The sequence below is a fragment of the Gossypium hirsutum genome, chromosome A11, assembly GCF_007990345.1.
Source record: "Gossypium hirsutum isolate 1008001.06 chromosome A11, Gossypium_hirsutum_v2.1, whole genome shotgun sequence".
Lineage (NCBI taxonomy): Eukaryota > Viridiplantae > Streptophyta > Magnoliopsida > Malvales > Malvaceae > Gossypium > Gossypium hirsutum.
This window is the reverse complement of record NC_053434.1, coordinates 61,481,490-61,504,428: the sequence shown is the minus strand read 5'-3', so window position 1 is coordinate 61,504,428 and position 22,939 is coordinate 61,481,490. Positions and strand designations below refer to the sequence as shown.

The window sequence follows — 22,939 nt, the reverse complement described above, 5'->3', positions numbered from 1 at the left end:
AGTCACCACTTTACTCAGACCCATCCACAGGCAGCGCTATTTATCTAAGAGACTAAGAGAGAGCATTCTTGACTTTTTTAGAGTTTACAATATAAATTCAATACAATTATAATATAATTACAAATACATGCCTAATAAACTATAAAGTAAAATCAAATTAATATATAACACAAATAAACTAAGAATCCTAATAATTTAGACTAAAATCAATCCATCAAAGTAAAACTCACATAAAATAAAACTAGGAGCTTAAACAATTATATATAACAAGACTTGTACCTTAACTATTCAAATACCTATATATTACAATTATAACTATCAATTAATAACATAAATAATGTTTTTTAAAACCCAATATCTACTTTCAATTTCTTTTTACCAAACAAAATTAAATTTGCAATTATTTGTCATGTCTAAATAACATTTCAAATATATAAATTTAAAAATTGATATTTGTATTTTCGAATTTACACCAAAAGAGAATACAAAAAATACTATTATTTTATAGGTGGCATTCGTGTGCCAAGTGGCACTAATAAAAATTAAAAAAAAAGTGAAACAGAAAAATAAACTACTAAAATTCTTTCTGCTTTTTTTCTTTTTATGTTACTTATTTTTTAATTTTCACTGATGCCACCTAATATACCGATTGCATCCATAAAATATTTTTTTTTATATTTTCTCATGTATATTTAAAAATACAAATATTTTTTTTAAATGATTGATGCTACAAATATTATTTTCACTCATATTTTAAAAATATATAAATGGCACTTGACACAATCATGATATCAAAATTTTTATTTTCTTTAAAACCAAATGATTAGTTAAAGATGCTAACTGAAAAGTAGATGGTGCCATCTAACCAATCGAGGACGCTAAATTACATTGTTCAAAATAGGTTATTTCCTTAAATAATTTTTTCCTTAAGTCATTTTGTTAATTAATTTTTTTTAAGGTTATTTGTATAAAAAAAAGCCAAACCTTCCTTTTTTTTCTTCCTCCTCTTTCTCCGCTGTCGCCGCCACCGCCGTCACCACTAAAAATCTGAACCCTAATCCTAAATCCCATCTTATATTGTTCCAAATGTCACACCTTGACAACATTCCATCCACTCCTGGCAAATACAAACCCGACAAAGCTTTCCGTTTCAACTCCTCCGCCGCATCTTCCTCTCTTTCCAAGCTAACCCTTTATTCCACCCTTTTCCTTTCCGTCCTCCTTATCTTCCTCCTCCTACTTTACTCCCCTTCTTCCAAACCATCGTTGCGCCGCCACCTATCTACTGGGTCCCACCGCACCCCACTCTCTCTTTCCCACAAACTAATCCGCAAATCTGCCCGTCCTCGCTCTACCACCGGTAACACCGTCCTTGTGACCGGCGCCGCCGGTTTCGTCGGAACCCATGTTTCCCTCGCTCTTAAACGCCGTGGAGACGGTGTCCTTGGCCTTGACAACTTTAACCATTACTATGATCCAACCCTGAAAAGGGCTCGCCAGAAGATCCTCGAAAAAGCTTGGGTTTTTGTCGTCGAAGGCGACATCAACGACAAGGGTCTTCTCGAGCAACTGTTCGATGCCGTTTTGTTTACTCACGTAATGCATTTAGCAGCTCAGGCAGGTGTTCGTTACGCTATGCAAAACCCAGGATCTTATGTTCATAGTAACATTGCTGGATTTGTGAACTTACTGGAGTGTCGAAATCGGCCAACCTTCAACCGGCAATTATCTGGGCATCTTCAAGTTCGGTATACGGCTTGAATTCTAAGGTCCTATTTTCAGAGAAAGATAGAACTGATCAACCTGCTAGTTTATATGCTGCTACAAAGAAAGCTGGTGAGGAAATTGCGCATACTTATAATCATATTTATGGACTTTCATTAACTGGATTGCGATTCTTCACGGTTTATGGTCCCTGGGGTCGGCTCGATATGGCATATTTATTTTTCACTAAAGATATAATGAAAGGTAAAACTATCACTGTATATGAATCACCAGATAAGGGTAGTGTGGCTAGAGATTTTACCTATATCGATGATATAGTGAAAGGGTGTTTGGGAGCATTGGATACGGCAAAGAAGAGTACAGGGAGTGGGGGAAAGAAAAGAGGGCCTGCACAATTGAGGATTTTTAATTTGGGGAATACTTCGCCTGTACCTGTGAGTACGTTGGTTAGTATATTGGAGAAGATTTTAAAGGTGAAAGCTAAGAAGAAAGTAGTGCCATTACCAAGAAATGGGGATGTGGAGTTTACACACGCCAATATTACCTTAGCAATGATGGAGCTCGGTTACAAGCCGGCGACTGATTTGGAGGCAGGGTTGAAGAAGTTAGTGAGATGGTACCTCAGTTTTTATTCGAGGTCAAAGAAGAAGAGTTCTTAGTGAAACTTTCTCATTTTTTTTTTCTCATTTTAGTTGATATTGATTACTTCTATGTTGTGTTCATTTGGTGGTTTATTGAGCATTTACTTCATCGTATGCTTGATATAATCATGCAAGTAGGGGTGCTATTCTGCTTTGCCTGTAGGGTGGGCCTCTCGTCCCAATTCGTAGTGATGGAAAGCTAGCAGCATTTTAGTTGTTATTCCACGTGTTGCTTTCTTTTCTCTTGGAAGCTTCTTTTAGCAGTTTTAAGCCTTGTACAGTTCATGACTGATGGATCGAAAAGATGTTCTGAATGCTGGTTCATTTTGTTTTCTCAACCGTACAGTTATTTCAATAAAATTGCAACCGCTGCAACGTGCTTTTAAATGATATTTTGTCTATAGAATTCCCCTGGTTTTGCCTACCAGTTTTGGTTGGAAAATCTTGAAGACGTATGATGTCTTAACTTGTTTGTTTTGGCTGTATTCTTTACTTGGCCTTTAGAATGGTTATGTTGTCTCAAATTCTTAGCTATAACACGCAATTTTTAGTATGAAAAAAGCACATGTTTTCAGAGCTTGTTGTGGAGAACGCAGTACACATCCTTAGGTTTTGCTTAGTACAAAGGATGGAAAAAAGTGAGGATTTATTTCAATTAAGACCAATTATTTCTTTTAGCCTTGAATCTAGGCATTTCACAGAATGACCTAGTTAAGCAGGTCAAACTTGTTACATTGCATGGCATCCATGGTATTGTTCTGACGGCATTGGCATTAAGGTGTAGTATATTATTAAAAACTAGGTAAAAATATCGCGAAGTCTCTTGTATTAGAAGTTGTATTCCATTGTGCCCCTTTTATTCAAAAAATAGGTTAATTAATCCTTGAATATTAGATTAAAGAGCAAATTAGTCTTTTAGTTAAAAATTTCATCTATTTTTACTTTTAAAAACTGATTCTCTACATGTATCATGTGTAATTGTTTAATTTATTCTATAAATTTTAACAATCTAACATACATATGCTAATTTACTCATTTTTTTAGTAAAAAAAGTAAAATACAATTTAACTCCTAATACAAAGGCCTTTTTACCTGCAAACTCATAGACTATCTTGTTTCAAGAAAAAGGAAAAGAAAAAAGGGGAAATATTTGAGCTAGGAACTTGCAAAATGTTGAAAGCATGATCAAATGCATGAAAAGAATTATGTGTATCATTTTTCCATTTGTGGTCACTTAAACAAGTGAACCCTTTTATTTTACAGCAGCAAACATCATCCTAGCAAAGGGAACATTAATACGAGTATTTATTAATCATTGCTGTTGTATTATCTACAACTAGGTCCAACGTTTAATCTTCGTCTACATATAGATGAACACGACAAAACTACATCTTGCATTTTATGTACTGTAAACCACAGAAAATACAGCCGATGCCTTTCTTCCTCGAGCATCAAATCTCCTACCATAAGATCCTTTTCTTAAGGATGTCAAAATTCACCAAGTCCGGTATCAGATTTACAGCATCCACTGTGACATCTCTCTTATCTAGGAATTCGCTTATGGTAAGAAAAAACTTCTTGAAGATCGCACGAATGACTCATTGTAAAGCAAGAACAAAAGAATAATTATATTATTTTAGAAGTCAGAAATATGGTTTAAGATGTTCGATAAAGTTATCTAAAAGTCAGAAAGGGATCATCGAAATTTCATCTCAAGGAACGAACCCAGCTTCTGAACCACAATGCAGACGTTAACGTACTCAAGTTGATAACTTGATACGAACTCGGTAAGCTACGATGGCGAAGGCAAAATCTGCATTATTATTGCGACTTGGAAGAGTCAGCATCAGAGTCAGTGTCCAACTCCCACCATGCACCAGAATCTTCCTTATGCATATAATCAGAACTGTTTCCATCATCACTACCATCAAAATCCAGATCCTCACTCTCCTCATCAAACATATCTTCAGAGCCATAAAACTTCCTCTCCACCTCTGGATCATAAGTCCACTCTAGTTTCTTCAAGATATCACGGTCTTTCCACTTCCCCACAACGGATACTGCCTCTTTCTTAGCTTTTCCCTTCAATATTTCTGTCCAAGAAAACCCAGCATCTGCGACTCTTTTCAATGCCCCATCATCGGCATCCCCCACAACAACCGTCTTCAAACACCTCAGTTTCGCCTCCTTCAAAACACCAACAAAATCGGAATCATCAGACACGAGCATCAAACACTCGGCTTTCCTCTTATCCATCACATCCACTATGTGATCCCTCAATGCAAAATCTGCAGCTTGTGGCCTATTTGAGACAGTCCCAACCCAAAACCCTGCCCTTTTCAACTCATCAGCTAAACCATACCCAACTTTCGGTGTCAAAACCTCCCTAGCGGCATTTTTGTACTTCTCCATTTTCATCGAGTACTTACCCACCAATTTCACCCTTCTGCTCCCTCTAGCAGATTCTATTTGATTCACCCTCTTCTGATGCTCACGCTCATGAATTTGCTTAAAATGGTTAACAAGTTTCTCGTTAGTGTAAAATCTTCTCCCACAAACTTTACAAACATATGGATCAATTGACTTGATCACGCCTTTATTTTCCAACTGATTCAACAGTTTCCTCTCTCTTCTCTGCTCCCGAACAGCTTTTGGTACGTAGCTAAACGAATGTTGATTAGCATAGGCCACCATGGACCTTACAACCCCAAATGAAGAAGCTGCTGTTTTCAACTTAACAACGGTTTCAAATGGAGGGAATGCATTTGGGGGCTTGTTATCCAAATCCCAAAACACTGCAACACTATTTTGGACAGATGATGTTTGGTTTAAAGAATCGAAACCCCTTTTCGCTTTGAAATGACAAAGTCTAGACAGAGAGATACAGGGGTTTAGGGTTTTAAATATTATAGATTGTACAGAGTTACTGATGCTAGGAAACAGGTGAAGCATGATGGAAATTTCATCTGATGAATTGTGGAAGGAAGCATCGCCTAACAGCGAAATGGGTGAGAAAAAAAATAAAAAAGGCAGAGATTGGTTAACCTTGAAATGAATAGGATGAAAAGGAAGGTTTTGATATCAATGAAAAAGAGATACGAACATGCATAAACTTCTACTGAATGTTTTCTAATTAAAAAGGAAGGAATGAAATTGTGATAGATGAAAGAGAAAGATCAGAATATTCATACCTTGAAGTAGTGTAAACAAGTGTTAGAAGAACAACCGGGTGAAAGGGGCGGCGAAGGGAGACTTGAGCAGTCCCTGGTGAAGCCTTTGCGCTTAATTTATAGATCCAATTTGTGGCTCTTATTTTCTAGTATTAATAAATAAATAAAAAGGGCAAACTTTTTTATTTGGCCCATCTATTTTTCTAGAATTTTTTATAGGTACAAAATTATCAATTTTATTTCTGTAAATTTTATAAATTTGACTATAAATTATCCCGTACTATAGTATAATTTTTTATTTATTTTTTAAATACTTTTTATTCACTTCCTTATAAAAATAATATTAAAAAACTATTTAAATATAAAAATGAGGTGATGAACAAATTAATTATAAAAATAGAGTATTTGTAACAGTATTCTTTAGTGCAGTCTGACACATTGATAGTACCACCCCACTTTGACTAATCATGCAACAATCATTAAGATTTAAAAAAAAAATTATCCCGTCATTATGTCAAGTGGCATCGATATAAATTTTTAAAAATACTCATGAAAATATGAATATTTATGATGAAAGAAAAAAAAATAAAAACAATTTACTAGTGTCATCGGTGCGTCAACACTACTTTAATTTTATGCTAATCTAAAGCGAGAGAAAATGTTTCCCGCTATATGAAAACATGTGACCGTTGATAGGTAAAGACTCATAAAATTACCATAAAAATTATTGTACTAATAGTTGAGTTACATTTTTTTTACTCAAATAAGTAGTAAATTAGTTTTTATACATTGGATCAAAAGTAAATGAGTTTTTCTATTAAAATTTTATCTACTTTTACTATTAAAAATTAATTCATATATGTTGGCATGAGATTTGAATAGTAAAAGTGAATATCATTTTTAATAAAAAAGATTAATTTATTATTTAATTTAATATACATATACTAATTTATCTATTTTTATATAACAAGAATAAAATGCAATATAACTGAATCTCTATTTATACTTCTACTTTAAGACATTTAAGAAGGCTAATTTGTTTTATATATTTTTTTTTATCTAACTTGTTGGAAGGAAGGAGATTTTGAATATTAATGCAATTATCTATTTAACTATATATAAAATGAATATTTAAGGGTTTCTTTGGTTGACATGTGTATCTTGATTGGTATCATTGTATCATAAGAAACGGTTAAAATTTAGTTTTAGCCCTTCTATTATTTTTAAATTTAAGATTTAATCTCTATATTTTAATTTTTAATATAAATTTATCTCTATATTTTTATAATGTTATTAATTAGTCCAAATAGTTAATATTATTAACTTTTCAATAATAATATCTTGACTGCCTTAAATATCTTAGAGATTAACACCTTGCTTCCCCCCCTTTTATTTTTGCCTTGATTTTTTACATTATAAAAATAATAATTTTCAGCCCTTATATTATGCTAAAACTTCAGATTTAATTTTCAAAATGACACATTTAACCCGTAATGTTTATATTTTTTGTCAATTTGACCATTATTATTTTTAGTTAAATCTGTCAATTAACTTTTTAAAAATAATCAAATTGCTTTTTTTTTAAAGCAACGTTGATTAACAAAATTAATTTTTCAATACTATTGTTGTGGCAACTCACATGCTAGTTCATGTATACTTTATGCTAACATGACACTATTTGTCTTATATGTCACATCGATAAATAATTTAAAATTTATAAAAATACAAAAGAAATTTATAAAATTATAAAAATTCAAAAAAATAAAAAAGAGCATGAAGTGCATATTGTCACGTTTAAATTAATGTTTTAGGTAGAGTTTTCGTTTAAAAAAAAACCAATTTGACTCTTTTTGAGTGATTAATAATCATTTGACTATTTTTGAAATGTTAATGAACAAATTTAACTTTAAAAATAGAATAAAGATCAAATTGGCAAAGGATGTAAATGTTAAGGGCTAAATTTATCATTATGCTTTTAATTTTTTTGATATAATTTGGTCGCTCTACTTTTATAATGTCAATTGCTAGTGTAAATAGTTAATATTATTAACTATTTTAATTAGAATGTTGACATCAATATTTCTTAAGAACACTATTCCAACTAAAAAAATATTTTATCATGATGAGTCCGAATGGGTAGTTTTTAGAAAAAAAAATCCACATCAACATTTTCAACATTATTTTTTAATTTCAGAATGTTGTACTAGTGAATTTAAAAGAAGAATTTTAATAGAGGTAACAATTATACTTGATTTTGTAACACTCTTAACCTATATTTGTAGCCAAATTAGGGTTACGAAGCATTACCTTACAATCAAAACATTTAAATATACAATTAATACATAATCATAAACATACATATCGTCCCTAAATTGAGCCTTCGAGGCCCTAAAAATACCTTAGAAACAATTCGGGGCCAATTTGAAATCATTTGGAAAGCTTAAGAAAAAGTTACAAAATTTTGACTATGGGGGTCACACGGTTGTGTGGCCAAGCCATGTGCCTCACACAGCCGAGACACACTCCCGTGTGCCAGGCCGTGTAACTTTTGAACTAGGGATACATGGTCATGCCCTCACCCGTATAACTCTCTGAGTAGGGTCACACGCCCGTGTGCCAGGCCGTGTAACTTTCGAACTTGCCCCACACGTCTGTGTGCTAGGCCGTGTAGCTCATTGACTTGCATGCAAAAGAACCAACAGGGGACATACGACCATGTCGCTAAGCCGTGTGTCACACATGACTGAGACACACGCCCGTGACTCAAGCCATATGGATTAAAATTTCACCTATAAACAAGCTCTTTCAAAACTATTACAAGCATAACCATTCAACCTATCTAAGCACACTTTAAAAGGGACCTTAAGCAACGTCAAAACACAATAAAACATGCTAAAAACATATCAAAACAAAACATCTTAAGTGTCTAACCAATGTGCCCTCATTGACACCGCATTTAAATCATACATCTACAACCAATACACTATTCATAAGTACCTCAATTAAAGTTCAAGCATTCAAATAATCGAATATTGTAATTTCATAACCTATACTAATCATTCTCAACCACTTATCAACCAAGAGGCTTAATAAATAAGCTTTCCTTCATTTACTAATCAAGCATCAGAAGTTTAATACCAAAATGGCCAAATCATTTAAGCAAACACTAATTGAAAGCATTTACATAATAGCTCCAAACATGTATTTACAATCATTTTTAACTTATAGAACTATATTCCTTAGGATTTACTAAACAAAAGGACATTATCTTAATATTGACATCCTAGGTACATGCTAAGACTCAAAAGAAATACATCAAGTAGTAACTAAATTAATTAAATCAATTTGTAAAGTTTGAGTTCAGGGAATACGAACTTACCATAATACAACGGATGCTATGAATCGAAGACGCCTACTCAGTGATCTTTTCCTTCCCACGGTTGATACTCGATCTATTCTTCTCTTTATCTAAGTTTAACAAATTAGTTCAATTACTTAATTTGAATACCATACTTGTTTTTAATTAAATCAATTAACCTTAGATCATAATTATACTTTTACCAAACAACAATTGACATTTACTCAACTCAATTATTAACATCAAAATTAAGTTGATCACATTTTCTTCTAATTTCCATAACTAACCAAATATACAAATAAGTTATTAACAATCCCTAAATTCTTGATTTTTATAATTTAACACAATGCTAGTTTAATTTATAGCATTTAACTCCTTGAAAGTTAATACTAATAAAACTCATAGCACAAAATATTTTACTTGCTCAATGAACTTAGTAATTCAACCCAAATTTCTAGCGCAAATAACAATCCACCAAAAACAGTCCCTATACTTCACAAAATTAAAAATTTTACCCCCACATTTCAAAGTTTGATACAATTTAAATTTTCAATGCACAAACTCATGAATTAGCTTACAATTCTTCCCACTTCTAGTTCAACTTCAAAAATATACCCCAATATCATTAATAACTTAGATTTTTCTACCATACTAACTTGTTTTAACATCAACAATTGTAAAATTTCTAACATGGATAATTTAACTCATGATCTTAGGATTCCAAAAGCAAAAAATCCATGAAGAAAGAACCAAAAAAATTACCAACCAAATTGAGCTCTAAGGCATAAAACAAAGTGGCCGAATGTTCTTCTCCCCTTCTCGGCATGCAAGGAGAAAATGAAGCTTTTATTTTTTTTTCTTCTGTCTCCCCCCACTAATCTATTTGTTTCCTTATTAAACAATTTCTTTTCATTTTATATTTTATTTATTCTAACCAAATTACTAATTGTCTCCATATACATAATATATTTATATATTTAATATATACATAAAATCATCATAAACATCCACTATCAAAAGTTCATATAAGTAATGGTCTATTCATTGAATAAGTCCTTAATCTAATCCCACTTTGCAATTTAATATCAACACAAATTTTATCACCTATTTAATTTAATCCTTGTACTTAATTTTTTAACCACTAATAATTAAAATTGTCTAACTATCATTTAATTCACTTATAAGGTAACTCTAAAAATATTATAAAATAAATATTAATAAGCCCGTTTCACAAAGGCGGGGTTTCAAAAGTATGTTTCCCGACACCCCTGATTTACGAGTCACAACAGATTTTTTAAGGTTTAATGGTATAAAAGGCACTCAAAAAATTTTCTTTTAAAAAAATCATTTAAACCCTTGCAAATTTTTGAAACCAATTAAGCCCCTAAACTGACAATTTGGATCAATGAGTCCTTTTGAACAATGTTTACCATTAGAAACTAGTGACAACACTAACGTGATAGTTATGAGTTAACACATGAATGTTGACATGGCGGTCCACATTAGCATTGACAGTAGCCCAGTGTCAAAAGATAATTTTTTTTAAAATATGTTAAAAATTCAAGATTAGAATGAATAACCTAGAGAATTACAACACTTTGGTTTACTAGAATAAAATAGGATTGTAATGGAACTGAATAGGCATAATAGTGGTTTGGTTAGATGGAATAGAATGAGTATTATAATAGTATTCAAGTGTTTGATTGAGAGGAATAGATATGTAATAGCAAAAAAAATTCAAATGACGAATATGCCCTTTAACATTTTAATACATTTTCCACGTCAAGTTAATATTAAAGAATAATATTTTTCTATCAAAATAATAATATTTAAATATCAAATATTTTATATCAAATTAATTTAATATTTTATTATAAATTATATTAGAATATTTTATTTCATATTTTCTGAAATTTATAAATAATATTTTATATTAAATTATTTTAAAAGATTTTTTTATATTAAATTATATTAAAAGATTTAAAACATTAATATGACATACACTCGTCCCATTATTTCAGCTTGCAATTACATACAAAAAATTATATTAATCCAACACTACACCCATTTACACATATAAAAAGTGGCAACCTACAATTAGATAAAAAAAAGTTATATTAGTTCACCACCACATCTGTTTACACATTTAAAAATGTTTTTTAAAATATTAGTATGACATATATCCATGTCATTATATCATCTTGTGATTACATATAAAAAGTTAAATTATGTAACACCCCAAACTCGGCTTGGACATTATGGTCGAATCTAGCGATGTCACATTGAAGTATTTTTCGTAAAACGTGAAATCATTTGAAAAACCCAATGTTTATTTAGCCTCTTTGTGTGAACTAGAAAATGATTTTAAAATTTGCGTCACTATCAAAAAGTATTTACTTTAAAACTTATTAATTCAAAAATCTCGTTTATCGCAAAAGCTTTTGAAATGGTTTTGCGTATTCGTGGTATTTTGGTAAATCATGCATATCTTTTGAAAACCCGCATCCTACTACTAGCAGATATGAATCAAAAATAAATAAACCCCAAAAATTTAAAAAAATTATAGAGGCCTTATTACATAATAAAACCCAAAATAAAATCTTAATTATAATATTAAAAGAAACTTCGTCGAGTGGCCACCTCTGAGTCCTCCGTCACCTCGATCCGTCTAAGCCTGAGGATTTCCTGCACAGTTAACAGATGAGTGAGTTTACGAAAACTCAGTGCGTGAAATCTCATAAAAGCATACAATCAGAGTAAACACAATTTGGGCCTAAGCCCTCAGTTTCAGTTAGGGGCCTTAGCCCCTCTTACAGTAGCAGTAACAGTCTGGACTTGATCCCATTACAGTATCAGTGGCAGTCTGGACCTTAGCCCATTTCAGTACAGTATGCAAACACAGAATCCTACCCAATCCATTCGCTACACACCATCTTCGTACCAGCCCTACACACCATGTGGGGATAAAATCGACCCACCCAACCCTACACACCAAGTCGTACCGGTTACGACACTAAAACAATATTTGGAGCAGAGCTGCCAATAATAGGCTTATAGTCTTTTAGTACACTTCCTCCAATATGAACTAGAAAATGATTTTAAAATTTGCGTCACTATAAAAAAATATTCACTTTAAAACTTATTAATTCAAAAATCTCGTTGTCGAAACCATTTTTTTGAAAACAACGGTAATCGAATTTTTGAAACCAAATGTGGAGTCGCCACTAATTTTTTTGTTTAGGTGTGATTGGATCACCTAATATAACATTTTGTTTTATTTAAAACAATTTTGATCTATGTAAAATTTTAAAAAAATGGGGCGGTTATGTTTAAGATGTTTAAGATTGATTACGTGCCGCCCTTATGTTTAAGATTTTAGAAAAGAAATTTTGAAATATGGTTCTTATTAAAACGTTTGAGTGGTGTAAGCTAGTCGTCAATACTTTCTCGTTTCAAAGGCATAAAGCATCACATCCAGCACGATAGGACATAATCCTTTATACTTTTGAGAACACGATTGAGTTTTGACTTCCAAAAGCTCTTAGGTCAAAAATTACAAAAGGATGTCCAAATATTTAGTTATACGAAAAATCAAAACCCAGCACGGTAGGGCACGATTTCTCGAATTTCTAGATACTGAACATTGCCTTGTTTTTGTAAAAACAATTTAAATAAATGATTGCAAATTATTTTAAAATGTATTGATTTTACTTGAAATAAAATGGAAGAGTTTTTTTTCAATTGAAAATTATAATGCAACATTTGTAAACTAAAAAAAAAAGATGAAAATATGGGATGATACACATGCATAAAGTATAATCCTTGGTAAACGAAGATAACATAACCTTATTTAATCAATCAAATCAAACAATTGAATATGATTAATAAACTAACTTTCTAAGTACGTATGGAGAACAATTGGGATAACAATAAAAACGAAAGAAATAGTACAACAATGATATATAGCCTAATACAATCCATTCAAAATACAAAACAAAATGAAAATTAAAAAAACCACTATGGTATAAGACAAATTTAAAAATGATGATGAACATATAATATATAATATATGAATTGATGAATTTAAAACTATTTGTAAAAAACAAATTAAAGATGTATATGTAATCATTAAAATATGTATTATAGAATGAAGATTTTTAAATCAAGTAATATACAAAGTGTTAAAAACATTTGTTAAAATTGGCAATATTCATATAATAAAGGAAAATTTCAATAATATACAAGATATGAAAGGATAACAAAAATACATAATAAAATATAATATTAGGAAATACACGTAATAAGTTTACAAATCATGTATACATATAAATAGATTTAGAAATAATTATTCGTAAAGAATAGCATGAAATTAATAATTATAAAATTAAATTAATTTTAGCATAAATTATAGATGTAACAGATTTTAAAACATAATTATGTATACGAAGAAAACTATATGTATAAAATACATGGATTTGGTGATGTCTATAGATCAAATATTTATATATATGTATAAGAATAATTTAAATAATATATAAAACATGTATACAAAACATATTAGAATAACAAAAATATATGTTAAAGTATATGGATTGAGTCAAAAACCATTGTATGTATGAAATAACATAACATTAATAATATGCATAAACTAAAATGATCTTTATTATGAATATTATATACACAACAACGTAAAAAAAACATTTATATAAAAAAAATATACAAAATGTGATGATGATATGACAAAAACAATTTTACAATAAAAAAAAAATTACCAAGGTAGTTCAAAATATACAAATAAGTAATCAAGAATTAAAAAATGACTATAAAATAAAAAAACTTAATTAAAATTAAACTAAAACAAAGGGGATAATTTACAAATAAAATAAAAAAAATACCAATATGCAATGCCGTTTCAACTAATAAGGCACAATCGAATGCTCGCGCGAGGGGAAGGATCTAACGCGCAAATTCCCCGTTTCAGCTATAAGGATCTGTTGCAGCTGTAAGCAGTGATGTACCATATTTGGAGATAGATGATGAAGCAATCGAATGTTCTTTTCGGTCCTTGGAGTTTGTAATGCAACATTCATCATTGAAGGGAGCAAGATTCCAGCACCGAAAATATCCAAAACTACGAGGATGGGTCTATAGTTGATGGTAGGGAAAGGAGCTTTACCAGGAAAGGGGCTTGGAAGACATCTCCAAGGAAGAATTGAAGTTCCGATGTTGAAAGACAAATGTGACCGTTTTGGTTTAGGGTTCAGGCCAGATACCAGACAAAGGAAGAAAGAATTAGAAAAAAGCCAGGAGAGAAGAAAGACACGATTGAGTGGTGAAGAAATCAAGTGGGAACCCATGGTAATCCCTCACATATTGAAGACTTTTGTATCGAGAGGGATTATTCATCTCAAACGAAGGACGTCGGAGAAAAAAGACATCAAATAAATGTTGAAAGATATGCACATCAATGCCATATTCGAAGAAGCAACTGAAGAGGGGACTTTGTTAGATATTCGTCCTTATGAACCTGGGAGTGTTCTAGGTAACTGGATTGTAGAAGACATTCCTGTAGTATTTAGAGCTTACTCAAAGTAATGTTCAAAACAATCTTGTTGCTTTAAGCCTAGAGGCAATAAGAATTTCTTTGTGAAATAGGCTCATGTTCAAACATCATTATTTCAATGAAGTACATTTCCGCTATCATGTTGAGCAAATATTCTTTCATTCTTTCCACAAGTAATTGTTTTATTCTTTCCGTCGGAGTAATTATCTTGGTCTTTTTAGACTTTCTTCAATCATTCCTTCATAATCATACCATGCAAACAATAATTCTTAAATTCATTCATTCTTTGTATATTTTTGTACCTATAATAGGTCCCTGGATATCAATGTCACGAGTGACGCTGCTAATGACTCAGAATCACTTTTTGAGCAAGACATGTGTTTAGAGGGATATTAGGACTTTGAAGATGACAAAGATTGTGACTTATCTCTGGACTTGTTAAGGATGGTAGAACAAGAGGAAAAGTAAATTCTGCCGCATAAAGAGATAGTGGAGGTGGTAACTTTGGAAGAAGGAAAAGCTGTAAGAATTGGAATGTGCATAACTGAAGAAACAAAGCGAGACTTTGTTGAGTTGCTTCAAGAATTTAAAGATGTCTTCGCATGGTCCTACCAAGGTATTCCCGGGTTGAACACCGATATTATAGTACATCGCCTTCCCATAAAAGAATATTGCAAGCCGAATCAGCAGAAAATTCAAAGGATGAGGCCAGACGTTGTGCTAAAAATAAAGGAGGAAGTCAAGAAACAATTTGATGTTGGATTCCTGCGGGTGGTCAAATACTCAGAATGGGTAGCCAACATTGTGCCTGTTCCTAAAAAAGATGGGAAAGTACTAATGTGTGTTGATTATAGAGACTTAAATAAGACTAGCCCAAAAGACAACTTCCCCTTGCCTCACATTGATACTCTAGTGGATAACACGGTGGGCTGTTCATTGTTCTCCTTCATGGATGGCTTCTTGGGATACAATCAGATAAAGATGCATCCTGAGGACATGGGAAAGACTACCTTCATAACCTTGTGGGGCACGTTCTGTTATAAGGTGATGCCGTTTGGGCTGAAGAATGCTGGAGCGACATATCAAAGAGCCACGGTGACCTTATTTCATGATATGATACATAAAGAGATTGAAGTTTATGTGGACGATATGATTGCCAAATCCCGAATTGAAGAGGTGCACATCAAAGTGTTGAGAAAGCAGTTCTTAAGATTGAGAAAATTTCAGCTAAAGCTTAATTTAGCGAAATGTACTTTTGGAGCTAGATCAGGAAAGCTACTAGGCTTTGTAGTCAGTGAAAGGGAAATTGAGATTGACTCAGACAAAGTTTGGGCTATACAAGAATTGTCCCCACCACGTATTAAAAAAGAAGTTCGAGGCTTGTTAGGAAGACTAAATTATATTTCTCGGTTCATTTCGCAATTAACTGAGAAATGTGATCCCATATTTCGTCTTCTTAAAAAGCACAACCCAGGAGAATGGGATGATGATTGCCAGAGAGCTTTTGATAGGGTTAAAAAGTACTTGTCAAGTCCCCCAGTACTGTCACCTCCAACCTCAGATAGGCCGCTAATACTATATTTAGCAGTGTTTGATAACTCTATGGGATGTGTGCTTGGTTAGCATGATGAATCAAGAAGAAAAGAAAAGGTGATATATTACCTCAGTAAGAAATTCACGAAATGTGAGTTGAGATATTCGCCAATCGAGAAATTGTGTTACGTTTTGATCTAGACAGCTTGGAGGTTGAGGTAATACATGTTGTACCATACGACTTGGTTAATCTTGAAGTTGGACCCCCTAAAATATATGATGGAGTCAAACGCCTTGAACGAAAGGATGGCTAGGTGGAAAATTTTGCTTTCTGAATTTGACATAGTCTATGTGAGTCAAAAGGCTGTGAAAGGGAGCGCAATAGCAAAATTTTTGGCCAGTAGAGCTCTAGAATATTATGAGCCCTTGAATTTTGATTTCCCCAATGAAGAATTAATGTATGTGGCGGCTACTAAAGAGGACGTTACAAAAGGTCACCCATGGAAATTGAACTTTGACAGAGCCTCGAATGCTGTGGGTAATGGAATTGGGGCAGTTTTGGTATCCCCAAATGGAGATCATTATCTATTCACATGTAAATTGGATTTTGATTACACAAACAATATGGCAGAATATGAAGCATGCACCATGGGACTTTACGCAACTATAGAACGCAAGATCAAGGTGTTAGAAGTATATGGAGATTCCGCGCTAGTGATCTATGAGCTTAAAGGTGAATAGGAGACAAGGGACTCCAAATTGATTAATTATCAAAGCATAGTGCTGGGGTTAATTGAGGAGTTTGATGATATTACTTTCAATTATCTCCCGCGAGATGAGAACCAGATGGCGGATGCTTTGGCTACTTTGGCTTCCATTATTAATGTGAGCAAACAAGAAGATGTAATACCCATTCAGATGAGTATTTGTGAAGCCCTATCTTATTGTTACAACATGGAGGAAGAGGAGAGAGATAACCACCCTTGGTATCAAGATATATTGCGATACGTGAGAAATCGTGAGTACCCTGATCAGGCAACTGAGAATGATAAAAGGACGTTGAAAAGAATAGCCTGTGATTATATCTTAGATGGGGAAATACTATATGAAAGAAGAAAGGATCAAGTACTATTAAGATGTGTAGATGCTGTGGAAGCCAAGAAAATTTTGAAAGAAGTTTACGAAGGCGTTTGTGGAACACATGCTAACGGCTTCATAATGGCTAGACAAATTATGAGATTTGGATATTATTGGTCTACCATGCAAGGAGACTGCATTAACTATGCCAAGAAATGTCACAAATGTCAAATTTATGGTGATAAAATTCATGTACCTCATTCACCTTAACATGTTATGACTTTCTCATAGCCGTTTTCCATGTGGGGCATGGATGTCATAGGGTCAATCTCACCGAAGGTTTCAAATGGGCATCAGTTCATCGTTGTGGTCATTGACTATTTCACCAAGTGGGTAGAGGCGGCCTCATATGCCAATGTTACAAAATCGGCTGTGAGCAAATTCCTGCAAAAGTAGATCATATATCGATATGGGATGCCTAAAAGGATCATATCTGACAATATATTAAATTTGAACAATAGCACAATAGCAGAGGTCTGCAGTCAGTTTAAGATCAGACACCATAATTCATCACCATATTGCCCAAAAATGAAGCAGTGGAAGAAGCCAATAAAAATATTAAAAAGATTGTGGGGAAAATGACTGAAACTTACAGAGATTGGCATGAAAAGTTTCCATTCTCTCTTTATGCTTATCGAACATTTGTCAAAACTTCTACTGGGGCAACGTCTTTCTCATTGGTCTATGGAATGGAAGCAGTTCTACCCATGGAGGTGGAGATACCTTCTCTCAGAGTTTTGTCAGAGTTGAAGTTAGATGAAGCAGAATGGATATAGTCTCGATATGATCAGTTGAATTTGATTGAGAAGAAGAGGTTAAGAGCTATTCAGCATGGTCAGATCCATCAAAAAAGAATGATGCGGGCCTATGACAAAAAGGTTCGCCGAAGAGAGTTTCATGAGGGAGATCTAGTTCTGAAAAAGATCCTTCCTATACAAAAGGATTTTAGAGGAAAATGGATGCCCAATTGGGAGGGGCCTTATGTGGTGAAGAAAGCTTTTTCCGGAGGAGCATTAATCCTAGCCGAAATGGATGGAAAAAATTTATCTAATCTAGTGAATTCGAATTCAGTCACAAGGTATTACACTTAAGGAGGGAAAGAGGCCAAAGTGAAAACCCGCAAAGGGCGCTTTGAGGCCTTCCTTAAAAAAAAAGGAGAGGCTAAGGTGAAAACCCGCAAAGGGCGCCTTGAGACCAAAGAGGATTTGAGTTGAAAACCCGAAAAGAGCGGCTTAGATATTGATCAAAGATGGGGAAGGCGATGATCTTGCTATACCTGAATTGACAAGGGAAAGAGTATGCCACATCTTGGGGCATTAACAAAGTGCTTCTGATCTCCTAAACACATATCAAGTCTAAATTGGTCTTCAGGAAGTTCGTACAGAGAAACTTAGGCTGTGAAATCAGGGGCACTTAGTTTTCACCTTATTCATAATAAATCAGCTATCTTTGAAATATTTTTCTTTTCAAGATATGCATCCCCAATAGACTTTCATTTTTTATCTTCGATAATTTATTTATTTCAAGTTATGCCCTAATTAAATTCCATTCTTATCCATTGCTATGATTTGTTACAAGCATGTTGCATTGAAATAATGATTAATGGACTAATAATACTTGTAGCGACGTAAAAATTTTAGCTTGGCTTGGTCGCTAATTGTGGCGATCGATTGAAAACTTGAAAACTGAAATTTGATTTTAAAATAAACAATGAGTCGCCACCGATCTTTTTTAGGGTGTGATCGGACACCTATTAGATCCTTTTATTTTTAAAACAAAAAGAAGGCCGAATTTAGGTCTACGTTAAAATCCAGAGAAAAAGTAGGGTTCGGAAGTCGGTTACGTGCGAGGAAGGTATTAGCACCCTCGCGACGCCCAAAATTGGTATCTCATAAACATGTGTTGTCTTGATTTTCAAAAATACGAGTTCAATATAAGATTTAATCGTGATCCGATTGAAAAGACGACAACTTTTAATTTTTGATTTTCAAGAAGGACATACCGTTTTAACACGAGTCGATTGATATTCACCCAACATAGCGATGAAATCGGTGATTTAATGTTAAATCGGTATGTTGCCTTGTTTATTAGAATAAATAAAAAAAACAAAAAAAAACGTGAATAAAATATTTTTAAAATAGTGAATAGCGACATGATACGAAATGGGCGAGCAACAGAAAAATAAATGTTAGAAATACATCAAGGTACATAAATAACACGGCAATTAAGAATAATGACAATGCATGCGATATATTAAACATAATAATAGTATCAAACACGAAATAAAAACTATGAATGTATATTCATAATAATAATATTAAGAACACGTACGTAAAATAATATATATATACACGAATAAAATAGTGTTAGAAGTATATACTATAATAAAAACATAACTTGCAATGTTAAAATATATATATAATATATACATGAATAAAATGGACATTGAAAAATATATATACGTGGCATACGTGAGAAATATAAACATAATAATATTAAGATAAAATGATAAGTGATAATAGTGAAGATCAAAGGTATAGTAATAAATATAATGATATACGAAAATAATACTATATGTAAAATGTGTATACAAGAATAAAATATATGTGCAAATATTAATGATAAATGTAGTAGGAAAAAAAACAAATGTAATAATAATATATATGCAATATGATAAAAAATAAACATATACATATAATAGAATTTAAAATATATATACATGGGGTAATATGGAAATATGTACATAGAGTAATATATACAAAAATATAACTAATAATATTGAAAATACATGTTCATAATATATAAAACATACACATAATATAATATTAAAACATTTACATAATATGTACACACATAATTACGATGTTAAAGGTGTATTAACATTAATAATAATACTAATATTACATGAAGATATACTTATATAAATATATATTAAAGATATATACATATATAATAAAATACATGAATAATACGATATTTAATATATACGTAATATGTATAGTAAAAATAATAATATACATAATATATATAAAATACACATACTATATACGTATATAACAAAACATATACTATATTAACAATTATAATAGTGATGGTATTAAAATACAAAAAAGAACAATATAACATAACAAAAATACTATACATATAAATCTATGTGCATAAATAAAAATATACTCTTATAATAATAAATATAATAGTATTATTAAAATACCAAAAACAAATATAATAAAGATATTGAAATAAAATAATAAAAAAAGTCGATACGTACAAATATATATACACATATATACTAAAACATATATATATAATAATAATGTAAAAATAACAAGAATATTTAATAAAGAAATGAAAATAAACGAAGAAAGGATCAAAATTAAACTAAAAACAAAGTTGTGGGGCCGATTTAAAAAGAAAATAAAGAGAAAGGGCCTATTTGAACACGCGAGAAAACAGTGGGGACCAAAAATGCAATATTCCTTGTTGTCCAAAACGCAGCGTAGCACGGGGGGACTAAATTGAAAACCATGAAAAATTCTGGGGCTAAATTAAAATATAAAAAATCAATTGTAAATGCATGAAAAAGCGGAGGGGCCGATTGCACAAATAGCCCCTCCCTTAAAAAAAACACTCGGATCCTAGTCGGAGCGGGTCGGGTTGACCCGACCCAGGGCAAAACGACGTCGTTTTGGGGCTTAAGTATAGCCCCCAAAACGACGTCGTTTTGGAGGGCTATAAATAGGCCTAGTTTCAGAAAAAAATCATTTGTGAGGGGAAAAGAAAAAAAAAGAAAGAGAGAAAGAGAGAAAAAGAGAGAGGAGGGAGAGGGGAGGGATTCCGGCAGGGTGCCGGTCACCGGTCCATAACCGAACCTTCGCCGGCGCCGGCGCTGGCCACCGTACACGGTGGCCGGAAAGGTAAAATTTCTTTTTTTTTTTCTTTTTTATTATATTTTTTATATTTTTTGCATTGTATTCTTACATATTTAGTGTTTTTTTTTCTGATATGTGTTTATACAGAAATAACCCTAAAACAGAAACTAAAATTAAATTAAATTACCTTAGGTTTCAATATCTGTGTTTGGTTGCTGAGATATTATATTTGTATTTGAATACCGATTGGACTGCTAATTTTCTCTAGAATCGAATTTTTCTATTGTTTGTGTTTTAAACTACCGAGGAAAAAAGCCATTTTACACTTGTTTTCATGGCTTTTATAGCCTTTACACTTTCATTTTCTATTAGTTTCTATCTTGTCTTCTGTTTTGTCTTTGCAGGGGATGGGCAAACGGTGGAGTGGAGCTGGTGGATTTGACGAGTTGGTGGCCGGTGCACAAGGGGTGTCAGGGGCAAGTGGGGGGTAGGTTCGGTGGAGAGCTGGTTAGGGCTAGGGGTAATTAGGCTTCTGTAATGGGTTTTAGGATTTGTTTGGTTTTAGTATTGGGCTAAGGGTTAAGTGGGCTTGGGTTATAAATAATTGGGGTTTGATTTGTAAATGGTTCCGGGTATGAGTCTGGCTGTAAATGGGTTTGGGTAGGTTTAGTTTAGTTGATGGGTTGTTGGAGATGTTGGGTAGTGGTTGGTTTAGGGATTAGTGGGTCAACCGGGTTTGGGCTGGTGTTTTATGGGTCTTGGGGTTTGGTGGGTTATGTAATTGGGCTGTTGGGTTTTAGGGATTTGGGTTAGTATTTAGGAATGGGTTGGCAAAATTTGGTATGTACAGCTGTCTCTCTTTTCTCATTGTCGTGTAACGGGAATAGAGCAAAGACAAAATGAAAGGCCAATTTTTCCCCGTTTTGCCGAGTCTTGACTTCATTGGTGCTCTTCTTGTTCAAATAGTCTCCTTCTAGTCCATCGCATCTTGTAGCTTTGGTTTAATCCATTGTATCTTCTGGTATATGCCTTGTAGCTCCAATCTACTCTAATGTAACTTCAAGGATATAAGATTTGTGTCTTCGATCTGCTTCATTGTAACTTCAGAAAGATAAGGTCTACAGCTTCAATCTACTTTTCTTTTGCTTCAGTCAAATAAGGTTTGTGGTCTTCTTTTCTGTAACTTTAGAAAGGCAAGATTTGATATACTGCAACTTCAGGGAAGCCAAATCTGGTGTTTTCCATTAGCTCCCATCCTTATTCTTTACTCGACATGTGATCCTCTCGCAATATGAGTTGGTCTTTTTGAAACTTAATTTGAAAAGTAGATTTTGAAAAAACAGAAATTAAAAGGCTCAACTCACCTCTCGCAATATGAGTTGATTTTTGAAAACATGAATTAAAACAGAAATTGGAAATACCCCATCATGTGAGCCGAGGTTCAACTCACTTCTTGCAATATGAGTTGATTTTTGAAAAACAGAAATTGAAAATACCTCGACATGCGAGCCAAGGCTCAACTCACTTCTCGCAATATGAGTTGAGTTTTTGAAAAGTAAAAATTAAAAACAGAGTTTGAAAGACAGAATTTGAAAATACCTCGGCATGTGCCCGAGGCTCAACTCACCTCTCGCAATATGAGTTGATTTTTGAAAAATATAGATTGGAAAATAACAGAAATTGAAAATACCTCAGCGTGTCCTGAGGCTCAACTCACCTCTCGCAATATGAGTTGATTTTTGAAAACATGAATTAAAATAGAAATTGCAAGAACAGAAATTGAAAATACCTCAGCGTGTCCTGAGGCTCAACTCACCTCTCGCAATATGAGTTGATTTTTGAAAAGCAGAAATAGAAATTGAAATTACCTCAGCGTGTCCTGAGGCTCAACTCACCTCTCGCAATATGAGTTGATTTTTGAAAACATGAATTAAAACAGAAAT

General features: G+C 32.7%; 1 protein-coding gene and 1 pseudogene across 1 annotated transcript; one reads left to right on the top strand and one right to left on the bottom strand.

Moving 5' to 3' along the window:
* Positions 1-765: 765 nt before the first annotated feature.
* On the top strand, positions 766-2,753 carry LOC107893133 (UDP-glucuronate 4-epimerase 5-like; annotated as a pseudogene).
* Positions 2,754-3,560: 807 nt separating this feature from the next.
* LOC107957871 (uncharacterized) lies at positions 3,561-14,251 on the bottom strand. Its single transcript, XM_041082083.1, has 3 exons — positions 13,856-14,251; positions 5,558-5,682; positions 3,561-5,235 (listed from the first exon to the last, which is right to left on the bottom strand). Exons 1-3 carry the CDS (start codon positions 14,249-14,251, stop codon positions 4,188-4,190), a joined length of 1,569 nt encoding a protein of 522 aa, XP_040938017.1. The 3' UTR covers positions 3,561-4,187.
* Positions 14,252-22,939: the final 8,688 nt, after the last annotated feature.

What these genes read in the sequence shown, in the direction of transcription:
- LOC107957871 (XM_041082083.1), bottom strand. Translation starts at nt 14,251, where the DNA reads ATGGGTTCCCACTTGATTTCTTCACCACTCAATCGTGTCTTTCTTCTC. An exon ending in CTGAAACGGGGAATTTGCGC is followed by an intron (nt 5,683 to 13,855) that starts GTTAGATCCTTC and finishes TATTAATACTAG; the next exon opens with AAAATAAGAGCCACAAATTG. An exon ending in CTTGTTTACACTACTTCAAG is followed by an intron (nt 5,236 to 5,557) that starts GTATGAATATTC and finishes CTCTCTGTCTAG; the next exon opens with ACTTTGTCATTTCAAAGCGA.